We start from the raw sequence: 24,569 nt of genomic DNA on the forward strand, positions 1-24,569 counted from the left end.
TTTTGTAATCGACTTTGAGAAAATTGACTTTTTTAAAATAAAAAACTAAAAAAATTAAAAGACGAATAATGTTTTCAATGACAAAGAATTATAATTCAATCGTTATTATTAATTTATTAATTACATGTGAAAATAATTTCTGTGATGTCCATTTCTTTCAATGTAGCTTAACTTTAAACGAAGGTTAATTTCTTGGACATGGAGAATGGATAGGTATGAGAAATTGACGACATACCGTGTGCTGTCCCGACAGAATCACGTGCGATATCTCAGGCTCGAAAGACTCGGTCGGTTGTGCAAGATCGTGCCGAAAATGCTGTTGCCGACTCAAAATCATGCGGACGAGCCGCGGACGTCGCCGCTCGTGACAACGGCTCCGGAAAACTCGTCCGCGAGCATGTGACGAGAACCTCGTGGTCACTCACGTGCTATTCATAACCCGAACTCGCGGTTCTCCGTTCCACGCACTTCTAGGTACCTCGGTGTGTGCGTATTCGCGACGTAATACACAATCACATGCAGACGCACACGCGCGTGACATTCGTTGCACGTAAAGCTGCATTTTATTATCGGTAACCGCGGCGAGGTCGTTACGTAATTCGTCAGGAAGGTCTACGATCTTGAACACGTGCAGCGTATAGAAACATCATTCTCGCGCTACAATACGATATGATGTGCACGCATAAAGGGAGGAGAGAGAGAGAGAGAGAGAGAGAGAGAGAGAGAAAGGGAAGAAAGACTATATCTTTTTTTTTCTTCGTGCTATATACAGGGTGTCCCGAATTTTTTTGCCAATCACTTTTGTGTAGATAGAGCGGACTAAATTGAGTCGAAAAGTCCTCTACCATTTTGCAATTTTCGCAGTAGTTAACAAGATATTAATTTAATTGCTAAAAATTGCTAAATATTGGTCTTGAATAATTTTTTACTCAAATACTATGAACTTTATAGAAAAGCTCTGCAAGAGACAAAAATAATTTATTTTCTTCTCATAAAGTTCTGAGAATTTTTTCAGAATTTTTTAATACCGTATTTTCTCATGTTGGTAAAAATAAGAAAATGCAGTACTAAAAAGTTGATAAAAAATTCTGAAAAAATTCGTAGAGTTCTATAAGAAGAAAGTAAACAATTTTCGTCTCTAGCAGCTTTTCTGTAAAGTTGATAGTATTTGAGTAAAAAATTATTCAAGACCAAATATTTTGCAAATTTTAGTAATTAATATCTTGTTAACTATTGCAAAAATTGCATAATGGTAGAGGACTTTTCGACTCAGTTTGGTCCGCTTTATCTACGCAAAAGTGATTGGCAAAAAAGTTCGGGACACCCTGTATAGTGTACACTATAGTTTAATCCGCAAACGTTATTTGCTCACGCTATATAAGAAGTAACATAAAAAATACAGAAAATAAAAAAATAACATTAGAAATGCATTATTGTTACATAAAGTTTTCTGTCTTCCGCTTACGTAGGCGTATTCTTTCGTGCAGGTGAGCAGAATCTGCAACAAAATAATAAACGTTTATTATTGTTGCAGATTCTGTGCACCTGCACGAAATAATACGCCGATATAAGCGGAAGACAGAAAACTTTGTATAACAACGTATTTCTAATGTTATTTTTTTATTTTTTTGTATTTTTTATGTTACTTCTTATATATAAGGTGAGCAAATAACGTTTGCGGATTAAATTTAATTACGTAAGTGTAAAACATTTTCTTATGTTCCTTGCATTAATCACTCAATTTAACATCTGTAACTGTATTGTAGTTTAATTGGAGCGAAATGATTGAAAGGACGATTGGTTTTAGAGTGTGATAAAGCGGATGAAACTTAATCAGCAGATCGATCGATGCATCCTTCTCATTAGCGGAAAATAATTGTTTCTAATATTTCTACGACCTTTATATTAATTATTTCCACTAGGTTTCGCTTCAGTTCGTACATTGATTTCCATTAATCTTATATCAATGTCACACCGAAGCAATTATTATATCAATGTCACACCAAAGCATATTTGTTTTTAATTGCATAGTTGTTACACTAATAAACAAATAAAAAATAAACTTTTCAATTAAATATTTGATAGTATTTTTATATATTATTCTAAATGAATACTTTGATAATCACGAATTATCTTTTCCTTTTATATCAGCAAAAAGAATTTCTAATATGATCAAATTTCATTTTTTTATCATTTTCCAAACCTTAAGAAAACCACCCTTTTTTAGTGACGATTTTAAGGACTTTTTTAAAGACTTTTTTAAAGTCATTCTTTTTAAATTGTAACAGTTTTGACAATTTTTGATGAAGTTAAGTCAGTTCACTTTTAATGATTGGTAAGATAATGTTCGCTTAATTCATTTATATGACAATAACTTGAAAATCGCGTTTTTTTAGTTGTGTCTTGCTCTTGAAGTAAGAAAGAAAAAATTTAAAAGACTTTAAGTTTTTAATTAACAAAAAGTAATTCGATTGACAAAGAAAAATATAACTCTTTTTTCTAACAATACAATGCCGTTGATATCTCTGCACATAATAAGCCTGTTCTTTTTGGCTGAACTTTTGCATCATCTTTCTTTCTCTTCTTTCCTTCTGGAGACAAAAGGAAGAAAGATGAACAACTGGTGCCAAAGTTCAGCCAAAAAGAACAGACCTCATATCTTGGATCTTACATCAATCTTTCTCGATCATTATTCTTCCGGTTTTTCCGATTTATAATGTCTAAATTATAAAACAAATATATCGGTTCATCCTCGCATTTCCTTAATTCCATTGCATTTCATAACTCATCTTACACGCCTTCTAAAATAGACTACTCTTCGTAGGTTCGACGTTCGGTGGAAAATGTGCTGTAAGTGCTTACGTAATGATCGTATGACGAAACTTCTGTCCACAGACACAAATGCGAGCGTGCGTGCGTGCATGCATGCATATTCTATTTCGTTTTTCTATTTTGTTAATGTTATACTTAGCTTCTCGTTACGTCTACAACGTGAACTTTCGGCTACGCCCGAAAGTTCACGTCGTACACTAGAATTACTATCGATCCAGCAGACCTATTCTGTAACTTTTAACGCAAATTTCGTTATCGTTATAACGCCGTTACTTTTTTACCATTACGAAAGAGCTGCGCAGCAGCGTTATAATGATAACGAAATTTGCGTTGACAGTTACAGAATAGGCCTGCTGATGAACACAATTTCGTTTAGACATCAATTCTAATTACTTAAGCACAAGGCCACAAAATTTGCTCAATAATAATAGGGAAGATGCGATATAATTATATTCGTTCCGAAATATTTTCAGATAACCAAGCGTTTCATTAAAATTTTAAGAGATGATTTTTTGGCCAATTAATGAAATTGATTAAATTCTTTTATATTTTCCTGATTAAAGTTTTATAAAAAAAAAACGAATAAATTGGATAGACATATTTATGATTGATTTTATTTCTGCACATAATTCTATATTAATAACAATAAAAATGGCAGGGCAAATGATAAGAATTCTTTGATTTTTATAAAATGCATCGCGTATATATTATAAATAAATTTAAATCAATTTACACTAAATTATATTATTATATATTATTATTATTATTATTTATATTATTTATATTTATTTATAAATCACAAGAATGCAGTACATAACAATACACACGATGCATTTTATAAAAATCAAAGAATTCTTATCATATTTGTCCTGCCATTTTTATGATTGATTTTATTTCTGTACATAATTCTATTAATAACAATAAAAATGGCAGGACAAATAATAAGAATTCTTTGATTTTTATAAAATGCATCGCATGTATATTTGTCCTGCCATTTTTATTGTTATTAATAGAATTATGTGCAGAAATAAAATCAATCATAAATATATCTATCCAATTTATTCGTTTTTTTTTCTTTTGTAAAACTTTTATCAGGAAGATATAAATTAATTTAATCAATTTCATTAATTGGTCAAAAAATCATCTCTTAAAATTTTAATGAAACGCTTGGTTAACTGAAAATATATTTCGGAACGAATATAATTATACCGCATCTTCTCCATTATTAGTAAATTTTGAGGCCTTGTTAATAACAGCTGGTTTGTTACTTTATATTAGACACATAAATTTTATATATGAAGTTAGCCTTCCAACATTAAAAAAAATTAAGTTTATATATCTTATTCGATTGCATGTTCATTATTTGCACATGTATGCATTTTCAAATTTTCGTTTGCACACTTCCAGTATATAAAAAAGTTATTCAAAATCTATTTCTCTAGCTAAATTTTTAAGATACAATATTTTTTAGCAAAGTCATTCTTTCCGTGTAATTACCTATCTCACAATTGAAATATTTTTATTATTGCATGTCTGAAAGTTTTTATCAACATTTATCATCGATCAATATTATACGAACGCACAATTGTCAAGGAGATTATCCACGAACGAGAAAGGCGAGAGAGTTTGCATTTGAATATATAGAAATATTATTTGCATTGCGGACGATACTAGGAGATAATGCCACTTTCTCGACGAACTCTGGCGCTCGGAGAAATGTGGCATGCATGCATCGCAGTAGTAAGAGTCGATCATTTATGGTACTATAGCAGCTTGCACTGCCGCGATGTCCGCCGATGTATATAAGAAATTTAAGATGCGGTGCAATCGATTCTCACACGACGGGGAGAGAGAGAGAGAGAGAGAGAGAGAGAGAGAGAGAGAGAGAGAGAGAGAAGAGAGGAGAAAGAGACTCTCAAGATTACTTATTACGCATGGATTTTACCTGAATAAAAAATAGTATTTCTCGAAATTTTCGAAAAACCGATATTCTCACAAAGTAGTTAGAACTGAGAATATTTTCGATCTTTTATCCACAATTCATAATTTTATAAATTTAGTATATATATTCATCCTACGCTGTTTTTTATATTAACCAATAATCAACAAGAGCACGTGTCAAAAATGTCTGTCAAATGTCAAACAAAAAGTGCGGATACACTTGATGCGTAAAAAAAAAGGGGTTAACGATAATACTGGAATACTTCATTTTTTTTCGATATTATTCATATATTGACATTTATATTGCGAACTTATTACAGTACTTTCGTTGCTATAAATACTGTAAAATGTCAACACTTTCGCAAGAAAGAGGCTATTAACCCTGCTATCTGTTCAAATATATTATACGATCATATCATTTGGTATTTCAATATGATTAAAGAGCTTTAAAAAAATATTTTTCGCAGATCTCTCTTTAACAGATGAAGTCATTAAATGCTATAGAGAAAAAAGTTTTAAAATAAAATATTAATAAGAAAATATACGTAATTGGAGATGCAACTTTATTTATCGGTAATAAGAGGATTCCATCAGGTGTGCTTGAATAAAATATATGTCAAGCTGAGCTTGTGAAAGCAATTTACTACAAACTCTTACTCAAAGTCAGAAATTCCATCTGGAAAATAAAAACTACGACGATTCTCGAGAGACGAGAGATAGAAATGATTGCTTTGTCCGAGATTTTGTTTTGTATTTCATTCAGCCGACATGCTCGGCGGGGCATTCCATTTCCTATATGCGGCTCGACGACGATCGAGAGACGCGACGCCTAACTATTGATTTGCTCCGGTATCGAGTTGAACGGGAGTTTCCCTCTCTCGACCCTAGGAACTCGCAATGCGGTTTGTGAAGACATTTATCTCATCTTTACAATGCGAACTTTTATGAAAAAAAAAAAAAAAATGCGACGCTATTTCGAGTCATTATTGTTTTTAACAAGTAATGCCAACACAATGAGATAAATTTAGAATTTATTGGATATTATTCAGAAATACACGAAGCTATATAAAAACTCGAGGCGAAATATTAAGAAAAATTTCTAGTAAAAATAAATGAACCAGAAGATTTTCTGATTATTTCTCTCTCTCTCTCTCTCTCGCAATTAAAAATAGACTTAAACAGAAAATTCGGATTTGTTCATTTCAACCAGAATTCTAATTAATGATATACTACTCTTTTTCCAATATAGGCAAAAATAAAACGCGACGAATTTTATTGTGACATAAACGACAGATCTAAAAATGTATGCATGAAAAAAAGGTGTAACTGCTCGTTTTCCAATGTAGCTAAAAATAAAACGCGACGAATTTTACTATGACATAAAGGACACACCTAAAAATATATACACAACAAATTTATTAAAAGCATTAGCCAACAGCAGTCTAATTGAAAATAATCTGTTTAATTCAATGACAATATTAATGAAACAAATAACATTTTATTAAAACATAACATGGCGTATTTGTTGCATTAATTCTGTTATTGATTTAACAAGATTATTTTCAATTAGACTGCTATAGGTTATGCTGTTAATATAATTTATTTCGTATGGAAAATTCTATTACAAAATAGAATTCTGTTACAGAAATAGAAAAAAATTTTATAAAATTCTATTATGTAATACATATTATGTTCATGTAACACATGAATAGTTGATAGCTGAAATTTTTATTTGACAGCTCGCAATTAATGATGCTCGATGTATTTATGGTTGCAAGATGAGATGATGACATCAACTATCTCGGAAGTGACAGATTTCAGAAGTGATGGATTGCCCAAAATTATACGCTATATCGCTTTAAACTTTGTGTTATCCGCAGACACGACCACAGAAATACCTCGAGGACAATCGTCAGTTTAATTGATTTAATTAGACGTGCCATGCAATTATCGAGAAGCAAATCTCCATCATCGTGTATATGTATTATTGACGACGTTATTAATTTTTATACCGACAAACATTCTTCTAAACTGCTTAAATATACCAATTTGATAAAAAAAATAATTTCCACGATTCGCAAATAAAAAATTTTTCACGACGGGAATACGTATAGAATAAAATAGAGATAAACAATAAAATAAAAATAATGCTTGAAGAAACACTGGACTTAATTTTAATTAGAAACTGCATGCAATGAAACGATTTCATTGAGAATCGTGTTCTACAATTGACGTAAATTTACATTATCGTAGTTGCTATGTTTTAACTCATTAAGCTCAACTGTCTAAATATTCAGCGATAAACTGGCAATCTTCCAAATCTTGTTTAGTGATAATATATGTGTTTTGCTTAAATTCTTCATTTGATTTCTTGGAAGTGTCTTCTGTTTAGTTACAATAGTTCTTTGAACTTTATTAAGAGAAAAAGAATATCACTACAAATCAATTAATTAAGCTACATACATTGATACATTTTATCGACGTTAATTTTTAACTGTCTATAATTAGTATGTAATAGCTATTCTATTGCATATTCCTTTTTAAATGCAACGATATAACATAAAATTGAAATGTAACAAAATATATTTACATTATTTAGAACATTTCAGAAATAACTTCCATAGATGGCCTTGAGATACAATTCGATATCAAATATATTTTAATCTAATCACAGTGGCTGCTCGTATAGGATTATTGTACTGATAAAACTTTATGTATTTAATTTATGACACGATATGAAAAACCAGAAGCTACTACTATCTAGATATCAAAAAATATTAAATTCTATATTTTCATTTTTACAGTCAAACGTAGAAGTCATTCATAAATATTGTCTTATTTTTCATTTGCGTATTTATTTTTTAAAATATTATCGTTTGTATATATATACTTTCCATTTTTTCAAAATTATTGAGAGGAGAAAAAGACAAATATAAAAACGTATTCGAAGTTGATAAGCATTGTTCGATAAGTTAATGTTGCAATATGAACATAGTTTAAATATCTATATGCAAGAATTATGCAATACAATTCTTAATACATTCCAATATCATCGACGATAACAATTAAATTTCATCTCTTGCGGAATTATGGTCGTGCTAAGAGTACTAAAAATGCTAATGTAAACTTTATTTCTATTGCAGTATATTGTTAGACGTCAAAGGAGCAATTCAATTCCTTGAGTTAAATAACATTTTATTATTTTCAATCTCTATATGTGTCAAAATGTAAATGAATCCATTTCTGTGGTCATTTCCAAAGTAAACAACGTCCATATTAACATACAATGCACTTAATAAAGAATATTAAATTATAGTAATACATTTTTTTTAGTTAAATTGTAATCAATATAATCTATAGGTCATCTGCTTTTACTCAATATGCTCCAATTTGACTCCATTAATTAAATTAAAGTATATTAAGCAGAAACAGATAACCTATAGAAATTCTTAAAAATAACTCAAATTAAATATAATTGACATTATGAATTTAATAGTGTAATTGCAGGAAAACTTACCATAAAGATTTACAAAAGATTAAAACGATCGATGGCACCCGCGACTTATACAACACTGCTTTCGACTGTTCACTATAATTATTACAATACATAACGCGTGTATATATAGTTGTTTCCCCCTACTACGATGTTATGAAACACGGCACTATCACATTTGGCAGTTGCCCCTACACCGAGACGTACAACTTATTGCTGCTCTGCGACCTAGTGTACTCGAATGTGTTTGCCAACGTTGATCATGAATCGCGCGAGAAAATTTTCTTTTGTAATAATTATCACAGATCGTTAATTGCAAGTGTAGCACTTGTCGGTCTAATAATTTTGTAGACAATAAAACGTTCGAATTACTGTCTCATATTATTTCTCTCAATCGGATAAAAACGAAAAGATTTAAATGCAATTATAAATTTAAAATATTTGAAGAGAGAAATAAATAAAAATGAATAAAATTCACGAAATAAAATAAATTTTTATCTGTCACTATGTGTGTCGTAATATATAATAATACAAAAAATCGTAAACTAGGTCATTAAGTTTTTATCTGTATAAAACTGTCTATATATTATATTTATACGATATACTTGTACAATTTATACGATATTTTTATACTTCGTTTATGATATAGTGCTTAATGATATCGTTTTATAATCCGATAAGATCGTAATTTAACTAGAATATTCATAAATAATCAGTTTGTGTTATTATGACTAGAACAATATTATATAGGTGGTTTACTTCTGACAGGTGTAATGATAAATGATACTAACAATGAATGGATCGAGTAATAATAGACGATACTTGCAAAATAACAAGTTTAAATCGAATTTTTATTTTGTTTAAATTGTAAACTTTAAATAGTATATTTAAAAATAGTCAAAATTTGAGGATTTTGATAAATTTTTAAAGATAAATTTTGCAAGTAAAACAATTCATAGAAATAATTTTTCTTATATTTTAAGGATTAAAATAATCTTTCGAAATCGAAACTCGATATCAATAAAACTTTTCCTAAACTATACATCACCGACAAAAAAATATGCTAAACTTACTACAAATAAAATTTAATTGAATTAATTTTAATTATTACGCACTTTCAAATTACAATAAAGATAATTATTACTCCTAATTCTTGTTAAAAAAAAATTCGGTCATTGGAGGCTTACATTCCTCCAACGACACAAATTTTATAAAATTTGTTGCAGTTAATTTAAGTATTATTATCAATTCTTGTCCAACACTCTGGCGATAAAGGAGGCCACGAAAACCAGATGCGAGATATCGTTGCGAAAACATGCGAGATAAAGAAAACGCTCTTCGGTAAATGAGTTTACAGTGGTGACACAAGCTACTGGGTCATCGGGTGGGCATAGACGAAGACGTATATACATCGATAGGGTCATTCATTACAAAAATACACGCGAAAGAGACGGAGCGATTTACACTCTGTGCTAAGAAAGTTTCATCGTATTTAAGACAACAAGACGAAGGCAAATACACGACAAAAGAAGAAATACAGAGAAGATCATATGTGTTTTGTATCAACTTCAATTTTTGAAGTCGATTCAATCGGAAGTCACTACGTTTGTTTCCGCTCCGGAAGGTAACCACAATAGAAATGACATTGCTGGAAAGTTACGGATTTGTCATACAAATTGTTTTTGCTTCAAATTAATTTTCCATTCCCCACTTTTCTCTCTTTCTCTTTCACAATCATCAAAGATAAATTTCGCGCGACAGTAAAAGTTTCCGCTTATCCATTTGAACAAATACATTCTCTATTTTACCAAAAAAATATCTATATCGTTTTCTCTCATTAAATAAATGTTAATATTGCGCAATGATATTTTATTAAAAATTTGTCATTGAGAGGAGAGTCTGATTATTCGCAACGCGAAATACGCGCGACGACGCGTCTATATATTTCTCATCAGGATATTATGTCAACATTATGTAATACGTTTTAAAAATAGTACGCGTGCATATTTGAGATCAGTTTCAAAATATAGTTGATTTTTGAAAATATCTATTCCATAAAGAGTAATCATATCAATGCATTTCGTTACGTTTCAGCATCACAGAGTGTCATTTATCTTCTCTCAAGTATTCATTTATTATAACACGTTCTGGGATGTTACTTGCGGAATGATTGATCCCTCCTTTTGTGGGTACTCAAAAATTAAATTTCCTACAAATTTTAATGTAAAGGAAAAAGGAACTTGTGTATTTAAAAACTAATTCTCATACATACAACCTTTAACGTGAAAGCTAAAAGAAATTTGTGTACTCAAAAACTAATTTCCTGCGTACAGAGTTTAATGTATAAGCTAAAAGGAATTTGCGTACCTACTCAAAAACTAATTTCCTACGTACAGACTTTAATGTACAAGTTAGATGAAATTTGCGTACTCTAAAATTAATTATTCCACATCCGGACTACAATGTATAAATTAGAATTTATGCTTAAGCTACAATCATACACAGAACAAAAATAATGTTACAGCATTTGCAATAGCAGTTTAATTAAAAATAATGTTAATGCAATAACAGTATTAATGAAACAAATAATATTTTATTAAAATAAGAGCATGACGTATATTTGTTTCATTAGTACTATCATTATAGTAATAAGATTATTTTCAATTAGACTGCTGTTAATATATCATTGTTTTCATGTAGAAAAGATATAGGAGGCGATCTAAACCTTTCGTGAATAAAAATTTTCGCGTTGTCAATAATTGTAAAGGACATTGTAGTGTACAGTAAAAAACATTATTGTATTAAAACCGGTCCATTCAAGTTCTTGTTAAAACTTTGTGTTGAATTTTGAATATAGCCACAAATGTTAATTTAACATGATGTAATTATGTCATTTGAATATTTTGTGTTAAATTGATATTCAACATTTTTTAATATTAAAATAACACAATTTATAAGTGAACAAAATATCATATAGATAATGTATTTTAAAACGTAAATTGTAGATAAAAAAAAAATAAATAAAATTAATTTAACATACAAATTTTAATTATTAATGCATAAATATGTTTCCATAGTTTGCTTACAAATTATAACAGAATTACATTTTTTTGTGTTAATTTTTTTACACAAGTAATATTTATGTTTTTAATATATCCACCTTGTGTTAAATTAATACAAAAATTTGAATGGACTGTTTGAGACATGTGAAATGTATTAAAATTAATTTAAACAATTTTTCAACTGTGTAACATGAGAATATATGGACAAACTTTCCAGAAGATAACTGAAAAATGACTGGTGCGAATCTCACATTTCAGTGGCCATATTTTTTACATGGTCACTGACAAAATGTATATGAGCTGCGACCTCGCAATCGATAAAAAATTCGAGTTATTTTTTAACATCAAATATGAGATCCTGATAACATACAGCGTCAGCATTAATTAACTGAAGTCGGAATATATTTTTGATAGGCATTATCTGTGAAGTTACGTCGTAAATATGTCACTATTAAAATGGTGCGACTCTTCTTCGTCACGTAATCTTCGTGAAGTTGATATGCAATCAGTTGTAAAAGTGTACTCATTTAGTGATACAAAAAGAAAAATCGAGGGCAAATCGAGAGCACGCGTACAACATTACAGGACTGTTTATATTTATGTAAAGACGCACAAATTCTTTGACTCTGTTCACGTGCTCGCAGAATAAGTATGTGTCTAAAAGATATTGAAGGAAAAAACATAAACATGTTCATCTCGTGCAAAAATGAAACACATACTTAAATTTTATAGGATCAAATTAACTCAATGTGAGTCGTCACTGCTCCTACTAAATATATCGTTATTTTTTACTAAAATGATAATTAAATTCGACACTATATAATGTTAAATTGATACTGTATAGTGTCAAATATAACCATTGTTTTAGTAAAAAATAATGATATTATTGAGTAGGAACAGTGGCGACTCACATTGAGTTAATTTGACCCTATAAAATTTAACAATGCAGGCGCAAAAATGAAACAATATCTTAGCATTTGTCATTGATCACCGGGATTCTTTTATCTTCTTTATCTCCAACACTCTCACGCTTTTTTCTCGAATATATTATATATACATCTCGATCATCTTATATATCTTTACATGGATGGATATATGAACTTTTGAGATATTTTTCAAACAAGTAATTATAGTTCTGTTCGCATTGCATAAAATCCCCAAATATTTTTGCACTTAAAATAAGATAGATATATATTTGGCTTTGAAAAGAGCATGAAAGCCAAGTGCAAAAAGTGCGAGCAACGTGAACAGACCTTATATCATTTGCATACAATACGTATTTTTCTGTGTGAGACTACTACTCTATGTCAAAAAATAACTATATATAAAAAGAATGATTTGCTGAAGTATCTGAAAATTTAGTTAGAGATAAGCAGATTTGAAAATAATTTTGAAAATTGAATCAACAAAATAATTATATAAGACGCTTAAGCTGATTGCTGAAACGTCAAAATTTTTTGCAACATTGCTCATATGCTTGATTTTTCTTATGCATAATTATTTTAATGATCCAAAGATTATTTTCAGATCTCTACACTAAGAAAAAAATGTTATTGATTCAATTAAAGTCTATATTACGGGTTGTCACTAACATGAGTGATTAATTCATGTATATTTTTATTGACATAAAGGCCTTGATTATTGAAATAATAATTTATGCCTTTATGTCAAAAAAAATATACATGAATTAATCACTTATGTTAGTAACAGCCCGTAATATAGACTTTAATTGAATCAACAGCATTTTTTTCTCAGTGTACCTATATTTTTAAGTACTTCAACAAAATCGTTATTTCCATGTATACTAACTTTTTCTTTTTTTTTTTTTCTTAAATATTCCGCACATTAATAGAATCATGTCAGAAAATCGAAGCATGTCTCGGCAATGATTAGTCAAGGATAAGTCGACAAATAGAGTAAATACTGCCTTAGCTCTCGTCCAGAAGAAAGAAACGTCCAACACGAACGAAGGAAGGTCGTGCATCGTAGAGCCGATCTTTCCGCGTGCAGTATACCTAAGCGGGTAAGTAGGTATACGACATGAACGGAGGAGGAAAGAGTTAGGTAGAGAGTGGCGGATCGATGCATCGGTGGTACGAGTCGGAGTATTACGCTCCTTCCCGTAAAGCTTGCGCCAGACTACGATTCGTAGGTGATTCACGAATCGCAGTTCTCGACTCGTGTGAGATTCATGAACGAATAAACAAGTTTAAATTCATCAAATTCGCTGATTACTGATAATGTCTGATGATCTGCTGGCGAGGCTGTTTTTAACGAAGTCAAGGGGCGCGAAACATCACAAATCAGTCGATTTATGTTGATTCGTGCATAGTGTTATCTACTTTATGCGATAAGACTCATGTCTACTCATATCACTCATTTGTTACAACAGCGGCAAATAAAGTTTGTAGAAAACGAGTCCGAACGTTTTGAATCATTAAAATTGGCGAATATTAATCTTAAAATGCCACTTTGATGTAATAACTGCAGATTACAGAGGAATAAAAATATGTTTTTTTTTTCTCTATGTTTCTTTTTCTGCAATTAACTAAGAAATGATAATTTTTGAGTTATTTCATTGTCTTAGGAAATAAGCGATGTGTATAATAAGCCAATTACAGTAATTATACTAATGAACTGCTAATGAAAATAACTGGAAAATTGGATTAATTATTATAATAGGCTTTTCATTATGGTAATTAACTTTCCATGGAATCTGAATGGATAGATAATCGTGAATAATGTAAATCAGAATGATGAATCGTGCATTGTAAATGTGAAAGGACCACATCGACAAACAATGAATTTCGAGGCAGAAATAAAATAATGGTATAAAATAATGCTGTTAATAACAACATTATTTTAATCAAAAATAATCTTGTTAATTCATATATAATAACAATATTAATGAAATAAATAAAAATTTATTAAAACAAGAGCATAACGTATTTATTTCATTAATGTTATGAATTAAATTAATGAAATTATTTTCAATTAAAGTAATGCCATTAATACCTATAACTTTTTTTTTTCAATGAAGATCCTCAAAGCAATTTCAGATAACATGGCCAATGTACATTAGCAAATATTACATACACACACACACGATATGCATATACAGGGTATCTCGCAACTACCAAATTTCCTCTTAATTAATTACCTCTTAATTTTGAGACGAAAATCCTAATACAAAAATATCGAGGCTACAATAGTTTTTGAATTATAATTAATAAATTTCCTCTTAATTTTGAGACAAAAATCCTAATACAAAAATATCGAGGCTACAATAGTTTTTGAATTATAATTGGTTAAAGATAGTGTGTAATTCGAAAACTATTATAGCCTCGATATTTTCGTATTAGGATTTTCGTCTTAGAATGTTCAAAAGAATCCAGAAATAATAATAGAGGCTCTAAAAATAGAATGGTTTTTTACTTATAAGCATTTAAAGTTAGCTTATGATTCAAAAAATTATTGTAGCCTCGACATTTTCGTATTAGAATTTTCGTCTCAAAATTACCTCTAGAATATGTCCTTAAGAGGAAATTCGATAGTTGTGAGACACCCTGCATAATTACCATATGAAAGCAGACCAATATTTAGTGAATACGCGTAAAATTGGCCATGCTGGAGGCGCTTTTATACGAGTAATAAATTGCAGATCATGAATTGTACTCATTATGGGCTGCTTCAGCAGAAAAATCAGCTTTGCAACTATTCTAAAGTTCTTTAAGCTAATTGCCTTTAACTCCTCGCCGCATCTAAATATAAATCTAAATATAAATCAATCATATTAAAGAATCTTCAGTCGATTGCTTATGGATTGTTTGCATTTTAGTAAATTAGTAGAAATTCTATGTTCTGTATGGAATTCTAATAATGCATGCATGTAATTCTAATAATTTAAAATGCAAGCAATCTAGCAGGAAAAAATGCACCGTAGGCTTCACAATAGTTGCAAAGCTACTTTCTCTGCACAATCATTATTTCGTTAAATTTATAAAGTCAAATTATAATCAATTTAATTTATTTTTAATCATTTCTATTAGGTCGTCGTTGCTCCAATATATCGTTAATTAAAATCATGCTTTGACTAAAACAATACAGTTAAACAATTTAACTTAAAAAAATGTATTAAATTTAATTCAAATTTAATTCAGCATCTACTAAATACATACGTTTATATGGACGATGTTTACTTTGAAACTAACCACAGAAATGAATTGAATTACATTTTGACATGAATGGAAGTTAAAAATAACAAAATGTTATTTAATTCAAGAGATTGAGTTACATCTGCTTCTGTAATATCTAAGTGTTAACATCACGAAGTTGTAAGACAAGTGAAACGCTCAGTAAACTCTCCCCGAGGGTGAAATCGGCAACAGCTAATGCCGTATCGAATTTCCCCCGAAAGGTTCAGGCAACTTCTCGACGGAAATTCCCTCGACCGTCGTGGAAAGAATTAAGAAAAGAAAAATTTTAGTTGTCGCTTTAGTAAATGACTCGAATGTCTCGAGCTTCTAACTCTTTCCTCGCTCGAAAAAGCTGCAGTTCTTCGCGCGAGATTCGGAAATCGCCACGATTAAAGTCTTTCCGGAGACTCGACGTTCTGGCAGAATGAACAAATTGGATAACTTACGGTAACAATAAATGCCTCGCGAGTTTCCTCGTATAGAGCTCCGATTCTTCGCGCAAGATTTCGAGATAGACACTTCTATTATTGCAGTTAGGCATGTACGTGCGCAGACCCGGTCGCGTAAATTCGGAATCTTCTTTCTTTGTTTTCAGAATGGAAAGTTTATAACTGTCGATAACGATCAACGCTTCGAGTATATCGCGTCGAGTTTCTCGAAAAACCTTCGGCTTTTCGCGCGAAATCGGACGACAGAGACACGATTCGAGAGATCTATTGTTATGGTTGGAATTAATTCTGTTGATGTTGATTAACTCTCACCGTGTTTAACTGATTACTTATTCATTCTCTTTCCATTCAAGCCGTACTATTCACTATAATATAGATAATCCAGTTGACTGCCATTAAGTAAACTAACGTTCATTTCTTTCAATTTAGATTAACTTCAATCTCATTTTAACTTTGTACTTTTTTCTAATTCAAAGATTTAGAAAAAGCTAAAAAGTAAACCAAAGAATATTTCAGTAGGATTCTCACTTCTTAAAATAACAATAATAATTAATTTAATTAATTATCTTCTTTATTCAAAGTATTGACAATCAATACTTTGAATAAAGACGACATCACAAAAAATGGAGTTAAGTCATCATTACACATTAATATTGCGCATCCTCTCTTATTAACCTTGAATTGGTTATTATTGTTATGCTAAAAAGTAAGTAAAATCGAGGTTGAAATTAATTTACAATGGTAGAAATGAATATAACTGATGTTAATCGAATCGGGTCTTATAAATGTATGCAAACAAAGCGCGAGTTTAAACTCTTTTTTTTTGCGAAAGGTAAATCTTCGATTACCTTCAATTACTTCGAACATGTGTATGATCTTTCATGAGAGTAATAATAGAAATATATATAATAAAATATATATAATAATAATATACATAATAAAATATATATAATAATAATATACATAATAAAATATATATAATAATAATATACATAATAAAATATATATAATAATAATATACATAATAAAATATATATAATAATAATATACATAATAAAATATATATAATAATAATATACATAATAAAATATATATAATAAAGTACATATAATAACAGAAATAATAGGAATAATCTTCGTTCCAGTAAATGGTTGCACGAAAGAGTCTGGTTGCACTAATTGGAATTTTGGTTAAAAATGGGGGGGGGCAGCAAACAAAAATTTCTGATTAAATCTACTATAATTGTAGTTGCAATAATCAAAATTCTAATTGACATAATCAAAATATTTGGGTTCATTTTCAATCAGAAATTTTTCTCATTGCAGCCACACACAATGTTGCTTTTGCAAGTCAAAAGTTAAGCCTTACGTACATGATGCTGGAAATTTTTACTTCTTGCTGGATACAATGCGGTTGGTCAATTATTTCTTCGTCTGGAATCTCGAACTATTTCTAGCATCGTGGACACAAGGCTTTAGGAATAAACAGTAAGAACTAGAATTCACGTGGGTTTTCCAAGAAGCTGTGACTTCTCGCGATTAGATAATCGTCGTGATTATAGAATCCTCTATCCGGTGCTTTTACGAGTCGAAAATTCGACATCGCGTCAAGTAAATCCAGTTCAACTTAAGTTACTCGAAAAAAGAGTTTTGACTATTCACGCAATTAAATAAACAGACACATTGTCAAAATCGGAAATGTACGCAAGTCGCGTAGTACAGAGTCCTCGTTCTAGAGACTAATGTCTTTATTTGTTATTCTACAGCCGCGACGTTCATCTTTTATGTCCTTTTTACATGAAGACTACATGGATATGAAGGGAAAGGAGGAGGGCAATTTGGTTTCGCAATTTCATGGTTCGCGAGAACATCCAGCCCAGAAAGAGATCTCTCGGATGTTCCGCATGATCAGGATGAGGAATGAAATATTCTACTTATAGGAGGACGGGATGAACTATTCTACTTACAGGAACTTTACTACGATCGACCGAGGAGACCGATTCACGCGGCATGATCATGAAATTCTCATCACGCTCTCGGCTTATTGTTTACAAGAATAGCAAGTCCGTTGTTCTTATTTTTCCTCTCCTCTTCGAGGGCTTGGCTCATCCAAGAGGAAGGTGGAAGAAACACGAGACGAAAAACAAATCTGGGAAATGATCATGTAATTTCTTCTGAAGTAAAAATTTTTCTTTATCACTGAAGTTAAGCCTGGAGATCAATTATGTATCTTGAAACGAGATGGAAAGTCATAAAAGTGAGCAAATTCGATACAATATTTATAACTTCATTGATCAACTTAGTGAATTTTGCTCATTTTTGTCAATTTCATTTCATTTCAAGGCACACAATCAAGCTCCAGATGTTTCGAGATACACAATTGACCTCCTGAAAGTCGATCGCATATCTCGAAAAGAGGTGAAAAATTACAGAAGTGAATAAATTTATTAGGATATTTGTAATTTCATCGGTCTACCCCTAGTGAATTTTGTTCTTTTGTAATTTTCACCTCATTCCAAGATACATAATCAACCCCCTGAGACATAATAACAAAATACAGGCAAAATAGAAACAATTAAGAATAATACAGTATTAGTATTGTTCAATCTATTAGAAATCATTTATTCTAATATAGAGGTTTGAATCTCTATTATTCCCTGGGTATCGATCACGTAACTTCTCTGGAGCGTGAAAAGTGAAAATTTTTATATACGTATGTACACATACGCAAAAAGAAATTTTCACTTTTTTTCACGTTTCCGTCTAGAGAAAGACTTACATTACATGATCGACCCGCTGTCCTATTGTCTGTGCTTTCAATTATATCTCAGACTTCATAAGAAATTATTCACTTTTCACGTTTCCGCCGTAGGGAATAAATTACACGATCGGTACCCTGAAGACGACAGAAGAGGAGGAAGAGAAGAGACCCAGGGAATCTCCTCGCGATAACACGATAACGTTCTCTCCTCTTTTCTTTCCCTCTCTTCCCTCCTCTCTCTGTCCCCTGACCTCTCTCTCTCTCTCTCTTTCTCTCTCGCGCGCGCCGTTGATCGATGACCGGTCGCACGCTTCGCGGCACCCGCGCTGCGGAATCGCCCGCTTCGCGAGGAAAGCGTTCCGCGAGATTACGCGAGGAGGCGGAGCACCGTCACTGGAACGAATGAGAAGACAGAGACTAAACGTGCAATCTTCGAAGGTATATACGAAGGTAGAGAAGCAGACAGAAGGTGGAAATATTACTCACCACCGATGCTCAGGGTTCTCCATCGGGTCTTCCGCTTGGAACCCTTCTTGCCCATCTCTCGCGGTCGCCCGCACCTCCACTACCACCACCGGTCGCTACCACCTCTTCTTCTTTCGCTCTACGTCTCGTCCTGCGCCGCGATGATTTTCCACGTTCGATCCGCCTTGTTCGTTTCTTCCTCTTCCTCCCTTTTAGGACGTTAATAACCCTCGGTGCTCCGCGATCGTCATCGCGCGATACATTCTCTCGGACACGGTTCGCGCACTACCTCGTCGGTAGCATCGCGAGGATCGCCGTCGCTCGCTTGCTCGTCGATCGTTGGAGGGAGGAGCGGGGTGGGGGAGGGGGAGGGTTAAAAAAGCCCAGGTCCTACGAACCTTATGGATCACTTCGTTCGTTCGTTCGTTCGTTCGTTCGTTCGACTCGACGACGTGTTAAAATGTATAACGGCGCGGAATATCGCTTTCGCGAAATGGCAAAGTTTCTCGGTCTCTCTATCGTTACGCGAGCAATTCTAATATGTAATCCATGCCGCTCGAACAGCGACCGCACACTGCGGACCTCACCTCACCCCACTTCACCCTTGCCGATGCTCCACCACCCACCACCTCGCACCGTTCTTCCTCACTCCCTCTCTTTTCTTCACGAAGGTTCTCCCTCCTCCGGAATGACCGTCGCCGTGACGAGCCGATAGACTGCTCCAGACTGCTCCTCTCGACCGCGTTTTACTGCACTCAGCTGCACCTTCTGCGTACAGAGAGAGAAACGATGGATGCTTTCCGTGCTTTGATGATACGACTCACGAGTCGACAGCATCGTTCTGTCTTTTTCTTCACATTCAGTGAATAACAAAGATAGAACGACACTAAATGAAAAGCACCCGAGGTGGTACATAGGCCTATTCGCGTTGCTTGCATCTTTTGCATTCAAAATCTTCGCGTTCTGTCTTTTCAACCCCCGAATATATATTCACTCGTTCTAAATGTAAACAATTTAGGAGGATTCCCAGCAACACGTACCTGACGTTTACTCCAATTCATTCGACGCGACGAGAGGGATAGGCGGTCGCTAGCAAACGGGTGCAGAAAGTGCAGATGTGCCTCGCGTAACCTGTACGCGCCGCCGCAATGCCGGTTGTTTCGATTCCTCGGTGGGATCTTTGAGCGGATAAGAATTGCAGTGCAGCTGCGTCGTGCCCGCCTCGCAATCGTGTTCGTGAACCGAGTCTTCGCGGTGAATTTTGTCGAATTCTAAGCACCGATTAGAGCCGATTGTAACTCCGCAGTCCGCGATTCCCTCGGAGATTCGAACTGCTCGCCTCGCGCGCGGTGCGCATGCGCCCCCGTCGCCACGCGTCGCGATTGGCTGTTGCCATGGCAACCGGCGTAAACAACGACGCGCCATTTTTTCCGGCTGATCGCGACAATCGCGGCGATTCGCCGCATTCGCGCCTTCGCGGCTTTCTTCAGGTTTTGAGGTTTCTCGTACTTCTCGCTGTCATAAGTCATTGCATTTTGTCTCTCGTCTTCAGGTCATTTACTTTATTTATTCGAGACGCGCTATTTCACGCACGTGTAAACGAAATATGTGTGAACATAATATATAATTTTCACTTGAATTTCAGCCAAGTTAAACGGATTTTACATCAAACTTGTGCAGTGTTTCCGAGAAAAAAGAAAATAAGGATCGATGAATTAGTACGGCTTATTATTAGTATCTTTTGTACGTAGAAATATTGAATTTACTTTTTTCCCTTTTTTATAACCGTGTTATAAGTGTGACGTATAATTTATTGAAGTTAAATACAACGCTAGAATTAGAATCTAACGTCGTTGAATATGAAGTGACAAACGATATCGAGTTTACAATCATAAGTTGGTAATACTTTCGTTTTTCGTGGACAGTCTTTATGACTGAAAAAAGTTTGTCATGCGAATATAATTAAATTGAAATTATAGATATATTTCTCGTGTGAAGCGTTAAATTAAATCATTCTATTGTCTACTTTGGCCGCTCGACCGAAGATAGGTTATGTACGCCATGCGAGATTAAGTTAAAGATGAACAAATATTTCAAGATGTCTATATTTAAGGTGCTACATTTTTCGCGGTAATGAAAAAACTGTCCCTATTTACGTCATAATATGTTTATGTAAATAATTGGAAAACCAAGGTTCTGAGTAAGTAATTATTTTGTTGTTTTACAGATTAAACGTATAGGTTAGGTCGCAGCGGCGACTGACAGGAGAGGAAGATGCTCAAGATATTGTCACTTCACGATTTCGAGGGTCCCGCTTTTGGCGATGTGGCCGCCGTCGGTTTGATAGAAGGCGTTGTCCATTATTGTACCTACGATGCGCTGCAGGACGAGATGCAACCCTTCGCCAAGTACCTGCGTGACTACCCTGAGGTTTCCATCACGCAGGAGATTCTTGCAACCCGTGAGACTGCACGTACAATCAGCGCTGGTGAATTGTTTCTTCCCGTTCACGATAGCATCTTTAAAAAGATTGCCAATGTATGGAGAGAAAGAGGATTGTCTGAGGCTATTCGCTTTGCCGCTGCTACAGATCCAGAACAGATCACAAATGTTGTACATTGGATTGCAACAAGGTATAATATTTCAGTCTTCATTGTATTCCTGAACTTAATTCTTTAGATGATGTGGATCTATCAGACCTACTCAAAATCTAGTAAAAATTTTTTCTTGAATTCTTATACAAATTGGAACATTTTTCAGAAATATTGAACAAGTCCACACTTTTTCTTAGAATTATTTATATGTGTGTATTTTCAAATATAAGATTTCTCAAATTTCTTAGTCTATAATTCCTGGAAAAATATCAAACTTTTTTTAGATTTTATAAGGTTTTATCAGAAATTATATAATGAAAAATCTTAGAAATCATAAAATATTAGAATTCATAAATATGATAAATTTTAGAAAAGATGTAAATTTTGATTCTTTTTATTGAAATATATTTAGTATTAATACTTTTTTATACGAATTGTTATTTTGATTCTTTGAAATTAATTATTGCCACTTTTAATTAATATGAAATCAATGACTTTTATAAATGCAGCATATTTATAACTGTCACAGATTCTCATGTCAACTCCGGAGAGTTAATGCATTTTCATATTGTGTGTGATAGAAAATATTTAATGATTTCAGACTAAATTCGATATTGGATTTAATGGACAGAGGAATATATCACAGAGACGTGTTGCCGACGTCGGGAAATGGATCTGTTGCTGACATTGTTGCTACACGAGATTGGCATACATCGCTGGTAGGATCATTTAATATTAAGAATAAATATATGACTTTCGAAATTCGCTTATAAGTATTTATGATAGGTACGATGTTTGTCCTGGCATCCACATTGCACTCGCCTGGCTGTGGCTATGAGAGACGATAGAATTCGTATTTTTTCGCAAGGTTTATTAGGCGTGCCAGTATTGAGACATAGTGCACAAAAGTCAGTCTGCTGTTTAAGTTGGAGACCTCATGCTGGTCGTGAATTAGCAGCGGCTTGTTACTCCGGAGTATTAATTTGGACAATAGAGTTGGGAGCAGCTAGTAATTTACTTAGCCATGCAGTACTTTTGAGTCAAAGAAATCATGCTCCCGTCACAAGTGTCGCATGGCATCCACAAGTAATCTATCCTTTTCTGCCTATATTAATTAAATATAATGGAAATTTTTTGTTATTCCCAGATACTATTATAAAGCGTTTTTTTTTCTAGGGTGACTTGTTGGCGTCTTGCTCACCAACAGATTTAAATATAATAATCTGGAATGTTTCTAAAGAGGAAGGAATTCCGCTAAAACGTATTGGTGGAGGTGGTATATGCTTTTCATGTTGGTCGACTTGTGGCTTGCGATTATTTTCTGCTTCATGCAGAAAGATCTTCAGGTAATACTTTTAAGTCTGTATACATCTTTTTTTACAATGAACTCAATTAAATATGCAGTTAAAGAAGTGAATATTTAATTCTAGAGTTTGGAATACTGGCGTTCCAACGCCATGGCATGCAGAAAGATGGACTGTACCCCAAGGTCGTGTAGCAACTGCATGTTTTGGTCCCAATTTAACGTTACTCTTTGCTACTACCGAAGATCCTTCTACGATATTTTCATTGCCACTGCAGAATAATATATTCGATGTTAAAAAGGCAAACAACGATATAAAAATAGCTACGCGCCTAATCGATTTAACAAAAGTGAATTTCTCATCAGAGGATAATGATGATTATGTCACGGTGGGAGGTAGAATTGTTTCTATGGAATGGGATCCGACAGGAAAATATCTTGCTATTCTTTTTCAGGTTTGTAAAAAAAATTTAGATTTAGCTGTACTTCTTTATGCATTGTTGTTTATAAAATAAAATAGATATGCGCTCAACTTTAGGCAGAAGAAACAAATAAATAACTTATGAAATATCTTGCAGAACATCTTGTGTTAATTTGTTTCTTCAACAGGACAGTCCAGTTATTGCTCTAGTCAAAACAAGCTTAAGTCATTTATCGCGAATAGTGGAAGCACAGGCAAGCTGCCTTATTAAAGGATTTACTGGAGAAGTGCCAAACTGCATCAACTTCTTTCAAAAATCTTCGTCATGGATTTGTTTAACAATAGCTTGGAGCAGTGGACGAGTGCAGCATTTCCCGATTGTGGAAAGTGAATCTAAGGTTGATCCTAACACACATTCCACGTTATTGTCACAATCCATGAGACCAAGTAAATTGTACAGTTTTGACTGTTATAGACAATATTAAGTTATTATAATAATATCGACAAGATAAAATACGAGTTTCATACAATTTTTCTATCTTCATATACACACATCTGTAAATGGTTTAGTAATGGAAAAAAGGTTTAATAAATTTATCTGCAAGAAAACTACTTATTAATAATTGATTTTTTCTAAATTGATTGTTAATTAATTACCCTTCAAAAAAACTTTTTTAGATATATGTATCTATGCGTACGCGTATATGTGGGCGGAGTTTACGTAATTCTCGTTTGGAAGAAGTTTATAAACCCATTTACTGCCTTCGAGACAGAAAAGAAAAAAAATGGATACCCGTCGTTAGACTCTATAATAGACTACGCTTGTAACGTATGGAGGAGCATAGGACACAACTTCTCTTCGGTGCCTAATTATACGAAGTCACATGCAGAGCGCGCGTCTTTCTATTTTTACGTCACTTGACCGAATGCTAAACGGTCTGCCGGCACGTTATGTATGTATCGTATGTACGTCTCGCGGCCCACGCTATTTTCAATACTCTGCATGTGTAAATGTGAATGGTCGAGCGTGTCTCGAGTATCTGCATCGGATCG

The 24,569-nt window shown here is 33.0% G+C and overlaps 2 protein-coding genes across 4 annotated transcripts in view; one reads left to right on the forward strand and one right to left on the reverse strand.

Annotated features, from left to right (window-relative positions):
- Positions 1-19,900, reverse strand: part of LOC108764234 (uncharacterized) — a 38,603-nt gene extending 18,703 nt beyond the window's left edge. The window contains exon 1 of the mRNA XM_018512368.1: positions 19,220-19,900. Coding sequence (XP_018367870.1) covers positions 19,220-19,274 — 55 coding nt within the window. The 5' untranslated portion in view covers positions 19,275-19,900. The remainder of the gene's footprint in view (positions 1-19,219) is intronic.
- Positions 19,901-20,681: 781 nt separating this feature from the next.
- Positions 20,682-24,089, forward strand: LOC108764220 (aladin). Of its 3 annotated transcripts, XM_018512348.1 has the most exons (9): positions 20,703-20,750; positions 20,844-20,941; positions 21,248-21,328; positions 21,426-21,831; positions 22,394-22,511; positions 22,579-22,878; positions 22,969-23,138; positions 23,223-23,550; positions 23,705-24,089. In XM_018512348.1, the coding sequence occupies exons 4-9, from the start codon at positions 21,473-21,475 to the stop codon at positions 23,999-24,001; spliced, it is 1,572 nt and encodes a 523-aa protein (XP_018367850.1). In that variant the 5' UTR covers positions 20,703-20,750; positions 20,844-20,941; positions 21,248-21,328; positions 21,426-21,472; the 3' UTR covers positions 24,002-24,089. The 3 variants fall into 3 exon arrangements, with proteins under 3 accessions (XP_018367849.1, XP_018367850.1, XP_018367851.1); XM_018512347.1 differs by lacking the exon at positions 21,248-21,328 and having other exon boundaries at positions 20,682-20,941; XM_018512349.1 differs by lacking the exons at positions 20,703-20,750; positions 20,844-20,941 and having other exon boundaries at positions 21,173-21,328.
- The last annotated feature ends 480 nt before the right edge of the window (positions 24,090-24,569 follow it).

This window comes from Trachymyrmex cornetzi, unplaced genomic scaffold, assembly GCF_001594075.2.
Source record: "Trachymyrmex cornetzi isolate Tcor2-1 unplaced genomic scaffold, Tcor1.1 scaffold40, whole genome shotgun sequence".
In the NCBI taxonomy this organism is placed as follows: domain Eukaryota; kingdom Metazoa; phylum Arthropoda; class Insecta; order Hymenoptera; family Formicidae; genus Trachymyrmex; species Trachymyrmex cornetzi.

What these genes read in the sequence shown, in the direction of transcription:
- LOC108764220 (XM_018512347.1), top strand. Translation starts at nt 21,473, where the DNA reads ATGCTCAAGATATTGTCACTTCACGATTTCGAGGGTCCCGCTTTTGGC. An exon ending in GTACATTGGATTGCAACAAG is followed by an intron (nt 21,832 to 22,393) that starts GTATAATATTTC and finishes TAATGATTTCAG; the next exon opens with ACTAAATTCGATATTGGATT. An exon ending in TCATGCAGAAAGATCTTCAG is followed by an intron (nt 23,139 to 23,222) that starts GTAATACTTTTA and finishes ATTTAATTCTAG; the next exon opens with AGTTTGGAATACTGGCGTTC.